Below are 5,757 nucleotides of genomic sequence, written 5' to 3' on the forward strand. Positions count from 1 at the left end.
AAGTTATCAAATAAATATAGTGCAAACAAATATAGTGCAGTAAAAAGTACAAGTACCTCAGTAAATGTACTACTGCAGTAAACTAAATGTCTGAGTTTTGGACATTTACAGTCAAAATGAAAATGGGGACCAGCTCCAGTTCTTTGTTGAGATGAAACTGAATTAAGGTGAAGAAAAAGTTGGATGTCTTATTTTAACCTGGTCAACGATCTTTAGATTCGACTCCTGGTCAGGGTCCTGATCCTCGGCTTGGGAAACTCTGAAGTGAATGAAGTAGCTTTGTGGGGTTTGGAGATTAGCGATGGCTGTAAAGACATTTTACTTTTGGTTCAAACACAAGCAGCATGAAAACGTTTCTCCTGCTTCAAAGACTATAATCTGAGGAAGCCGTTCGTCGCAGCTCTACACGAGCTGCTGCTGCTGCCTCTTTGTGTTTATCACAGCAGCTAAAACTGACACTGGCGTCTGGGGGATAATGACAAATGACATTTTCCTCACTGGGCAGTTAAGAAGAAGACAACTAGTAACAGGTGAACAGGGATCAGATGTGGTTTAACTGATAATGCAGTTTTCTTATTAGTGTGTGTAAAGCACCTTAACAACATTTGTTTTCCCAGTGGACCCGGTCTCTGTGTCTCCACAGCTTCTGCCTTTCAACCACTCACATGTGCAGACATCTGTATTTTACGACGTTCACATTTCATGTTGGCGTCTCAGTCGTTCTGACTTCACTGTGGATTCACTCTGTCTGCAACGCGTTGAAATGAAAATAAAGCTTCTTGAGTAATGAAATGTTTCTAAAATCTCTTCGGCAACGATTCAGTTTGAGTTGAGTTCCGCATGTTCTGGTTCTGCTGGACTACAACAGTCAGGTTATTCTGACTAGAATCTGCATTGGCTTTCTGGATTTTTACAGTGCAAACCTTTATTATGTTTCACATTGTCTAACGTTAAAATCAACAGGTCATAACGTTTCTCTAACCTGCAGGTTCTGATCCACAGTCACAAATAATTCAACACTGTTTCTTTAGGAACATTTACCTTTTGTTTCTGAAGACCGGTTCATGTCTGTCTCACCCTGAAACGTCCTGATTCCTGATCCGTACTGTAATTACAGATAAACTTTAAAGATCCAGACTGAACAATCTGACCTGAAGAACTCCTTGATCTACATACAAAGAACAGAGCCCAGGATGGAGACGTGTTCCAGCACCATAGTGTGAACAGGTGTACGTACAAACTGTCTTAGGGACTGGTTTCTGCGATCAGGAACCGGACTCTGATCCAAACATCCTGCTGTGATTTCTTCCTCCAGCTGAGACACAAGTGGACTCAGGTCTTGGACTCACCGCTGGTTACTGCGTGTCGGTTACCTTCTGTGGACCAGTCGGAGCAGGGCATTATGGGACAGATGAGTGGTCAGGTGGGGGCTGCACACAGCTCCTCCCTGGTTTGAGTCCTACACATTGTAGACGTAGTCCATCAGGTAGTCCTTCAGCCTGCCGGGCAGAGGCAGATCCTGGACCCGGTGCGTCGTCCTGTTGATTGCGATGCGACACAGGTGCTGCAGCGGCGGTGTGGCCGTGTACACAGGTTTGGTGAGCAGCAGCTGCACCGTGCCATTGGGCGCCGCTGCCGACGGCTGAGAGTTCGACACCTTGTCGCTGGTCCTGGACAGGTGGACATAGTGCTCCACCAGGTGGACCACGCTGTCGAACTGCTTCAGCTTCGGCTTCACCAGGACCACCGAGTCCAGCTTGAATTTACCGTGTTTGTACTCGATCCTCAGGTTGGTGGGACCGGCCGACGTCATGGCGGAGATGGTGAACAGGTAATCCCTCTGAGAGCTGTCCCGGACCAGGAAGGTGCCCTCTGACGCATCCTGAAGGATCTCTTTGGCTTCATTAGCGGTCAGACTGCCCCAGTACCAGCCTGACACCACAGGGAGATTAAAAAGACATCAGTACCTCAAATACAGTCTCTGTAGTCCAGCATGTTACAGCAGGATCCCCTCCCCTCCACTCCACTCCCCTCCCCTCCCCTCCCCAGCCCCTCAAACTTTCGGATTATTTTATTCTATTATATAAGAATAGTATAATGGCCTTTATGGGCACACCTGTGTTTTTCAGGTCCTTCATGGCTAAGGCGATGCGGCTCTCATCCGATTCCACAGCCCTGGAGGTGTTGTCGGCTCGTCTGTCGCTCTGGATGCTTTCTGTGGACTCGGAGGACTGGCAGGTCATTGGACAGATCCAACATTCAGCCTAGTTTTAGGCCTGCACCTCAGACATGGACCAGTTGTTCAGCAGCCAGACAACAGGAGAGCAAGACTCTGCTCGCCTCGGAGATCAGTACCAGTTTCTGAAGTCCTAGAATGAACCAAAACCATCAGACTGATCCAAGACGACTACAGCTGGACAAAACTGCAGCCAATCATCATCATCATCATCTTCTTGACAGGAAGAGAAGCTATTTCACTAGAAAATAAAATACGGACCTCATTCAAAAAGTGTCAATATAAGGAAAAGTTGTTGATGAATAAAACTCAAGACCTACAAGAGGAATTTACAGGGTTTTCTATTTAATTCAGCACATTGTTTGGATAAGTGATTCACTGTCTTTTCTATCAACATAACCTGTGTGTATTTGGTCTAAACAAGACATCTGAAGTTGTCACATGTAATAATAAAGACATGACCTGTCACAGCTCAACACAGGTTTGGACTTAGCTTAGTTTCTAAAGGAAGAGTCATGAAATGATGTTGGAAGTGTTGGAAAACAGGGATGCTACCGAATCAATCTCATTACAAGTTGTAGTTTTAAAACTGGACCCGACAGGTCATTTTTAATACACGTTTATAACATTGACATGTAAATAACACTATTTTTACTGGTTCACTGTCGTGCAGGTTTGTATTCTGACCCACGAACAAGGCACAATTAAATCTCTAAACTTGGACTGGAATTTGCAACAAACATGGAGAACTACTGTTTTACACCAATTTCTAGAAAGTAGGAGAGTTTGGCTTAAAATGAATTTATAACCAGAGATCAAAGTAAATACTAATGTGTGACTTATTTTCTGAGTGAACAATAAAGAACAAAAACTCACCGAAGGTCCAACGTTTCTTAGAGTCGATCATAACGTGATGGACTAAATCTGAACTGGGATCTGGATCGATGTGGTTTAAAACGAAGTCTGCAGAATTTAACAGTGAGCGCTAAAACACACAAATTAAAGAAAACGTCAAGGTGAGAAAAGCCTGAATTATTTGGTAACATGTAAATCACAGGTTTCTCCTATTAACTATTCAGTTGTGTTAAATCTACCCACTGTGCCGTTCACAGCTGATCTAACAGCTGATCTAACTTTTTGAACTGAATTTGGCGAAATGTGGCTGTTTATTAATCTGACTGTTGAGCTTAACTAAGAATTCGATGTTTTTAAATAAATGCTGCTTTTTAAGTTTATTCCGGTTTAATAACGAACAGTAATAAAAATGAAAAAAGGATTTAGTTTTATGCAAGTTTGTTAGCCAGATTCCATAAGGAAAAGGTGAAAATTTAAAATTATAATTGAGTTGGCCTCACGCGTTAATTACAATATATAGGTTTTTGAAACGAGCTTCATAATAAATCCCTGCCGGGTGCGTTTATTTGTGTTTGCAGAATTTAACGATGAACTGTCAAAAAACGACCGACACATGGTTATTTTATTTCAAGCACATGTGGCGCCAGGCTCTGTGAACACAAGTAAAAATGGTAAAAAACTGAATAGAATCTGGCGTAAGATGACATGTTTTTAGTGTCTCGACAGAAAATCGGACAACCCGAAGACGAACCGAGGGGCACGTCTTTTACCGACCGAGCTCCCTGGAACCACCTCACCTGTCCGGCACAGGTGTGGGTAACGAGCTCTCGTCGTTTAATCAGATAGCACGCACCTGAGAGTCGGTGTGCGAGCGAGCGAGCGAGCTAGCTGCTAGCTAGCCGAGCCGAGCCGAGCCGAGCCCGTCAGAGTCCGCGGTGCCGCGGTGTCGTCCTCCACATTTCAGCGGGGAGAGAAGCAGCAGAAACCCGCAGAACCGAGCCGCAGACGGAGGCTCCGCTCTCTGTCCGCTTGTTCCTGCTTTAGCCCACAAACGGCGGACGGAGCTCCGGTCCAACCGTGCACAAAAACAAGCTTCGGCTCCGCCGCGTCCGTGTGTCCGTCCGAGCCGGAACGGAACACCCAATTATTCCCGTTTGGTCCAGAACCACAGACGGAACCGTGCGCGTCCAGCGAGCCGCCTAATAACCGGGACCAGCACGAACACACACGAGCCGTTTCCAGGAACTTTCCAGGAACACGGTCACGTGGTGCCGGCCGCCGATTTAAGGTGGACCGACACACGGCGGCTCGTCTTCCTGTGTTTGTGGGGACCCGCTCAGGTGAGGAACGCCCCCCAACAGGTGTCATTAAAAACAAACTACAACAGTGTTTAGCTGCTCACCTGAGACGTCAGGTGAGCAATCACATAATCTCACCTGAGACGTCAGGTACAGGCACATAATTAGCTCTGATTACGGTTTGTGAGCTGAGGGTTCCTGCTCTGGATCAGCGCAGATACGTTATATATATTATATATGAGTAGAGGAGATAGATATTATATAGATAGATGATAGAAGAGAAGCGTAGCATATAGAATAATAGAGAGATGAAATAATGAGAGATGTATATTAATGATTACTATATGATGAATTATATTATATTATCTATTATTATAATTATTATATTATATTATATCATATAATATAATATTATATTATATTATATGACATATGAAATTATATGACATTATAATTATATATTATATTATATTATATTATAATTACATATTATATTATATTATAATTATATATTATATTATATTATATCATATAATATAATATAATATTATATTATATTATATATTATAATTATATTATATTATATTATATTATATTATATTATATTATATTATAATTATATATTATATTATATTATATTTATATATTATATTATATTATATTATATCATATTATATTATATTATATTATATTTTATTATATTTTATTACATATTATATTTTATTATATATTATATTATAATTATATATTATATTATATCATATTATATTATATGACATTATAATTATATATTATATTATATTATATTATAATTACATATTATATGACATTATAATTATATATTATATTATATTATATTATAATTACATATTATATGACATTATAATTATATTATATTATATTATATTAGCTTATATTATATTAGCTTATATTAGCTTATATAAACTAAAAAACCCAAGTTGATCTCCGATGTGAACAGGATCTAGGACTAGTGGCCCAGACCTGGTGTGGGTTGTTCACATTTGCATGATAAAAAACGACACAGCCTGTGGATAAAGTAAGGGTTAATATTTCAGCTCAGTTAAAAGATGCTATGACCACACAAAAACATGAGAAGTATTTACACAAGTAGACATTGAATGCAATGATCTTATTTGTAATTAATTCTTTTAACTGGTGTGCTGGTACTTTTATTTGTACTTGGGTAAAGTATCTGAGTACTTCTTGCACCACTGTCGGTGTTAATGTCTGTCTTGTGATTGTTTTTACTTTATTTAAAGTATTTCTGCGCCATCTCTATGTTGCATTAATATTATTACCTGTCTATGTGTTACACAGGTTGTTATATTGGTCTATTTAAAACAGGTA

The 5,757-nt window shown here is 40.3% G+C and overlaps 1 protein-coding gene across 2 annotated transcripts; it reads right to left on the reverse strand.

Annotated features, from left to right (window-relative positions):
- Positions 1–907: 907 nt before the first annotated feature.
- On the reverse strand, positions 908–4,366 carry socs2 (suppressor of cytokine signaling 2). 2 transcript variants are annotated; one of them, XM_026361529.1, is made up of 4 exons: positions 3,945–4,366; positions 3,113–3,221; positions 2,117–2,369; positions 908–1,932 (listed from the first exon to the last, which is right to left on the reverse strand). In XM_026361529.1, the coding sequence occupies exons 3-4, from the start codon at positions 2,241–2,243 to the stop codon at positions 1,460–1,462; spliced, it is 600 nt and encodes a 199-aa protein (XP_026217314.1). In that variant the 5' UTR covers positions 2,244–2,369; positions 3,113–3,221; positions 3,945–4,366; the 3' UTR covers positions 908–1,459. The 2 variants fall into 2 exon arrangements, with proteins under 2 accessions (XP_026217314.1, XP_026217315.1); XM_026361530.1 differs by having other exon boundaries at positions 2,117–2,477.
- Between the last annotated feature and the right edge of the window lie 1,391 nt (positions 4,367–5,757).

Source organism: Anabas testudineus, chromosome 23, assembly GCF_900324465.2.
Source record: "Anabas testudineus chromosome 23, fAnaTes1.2, whole genome shotgun sequence".
Taxonomy (NCBI): Eukaryota; Metazoa; Chordata; class Actinopteri; order Anabantiformes; family Anabantidae; genus Anabas; species Anabas testudineus.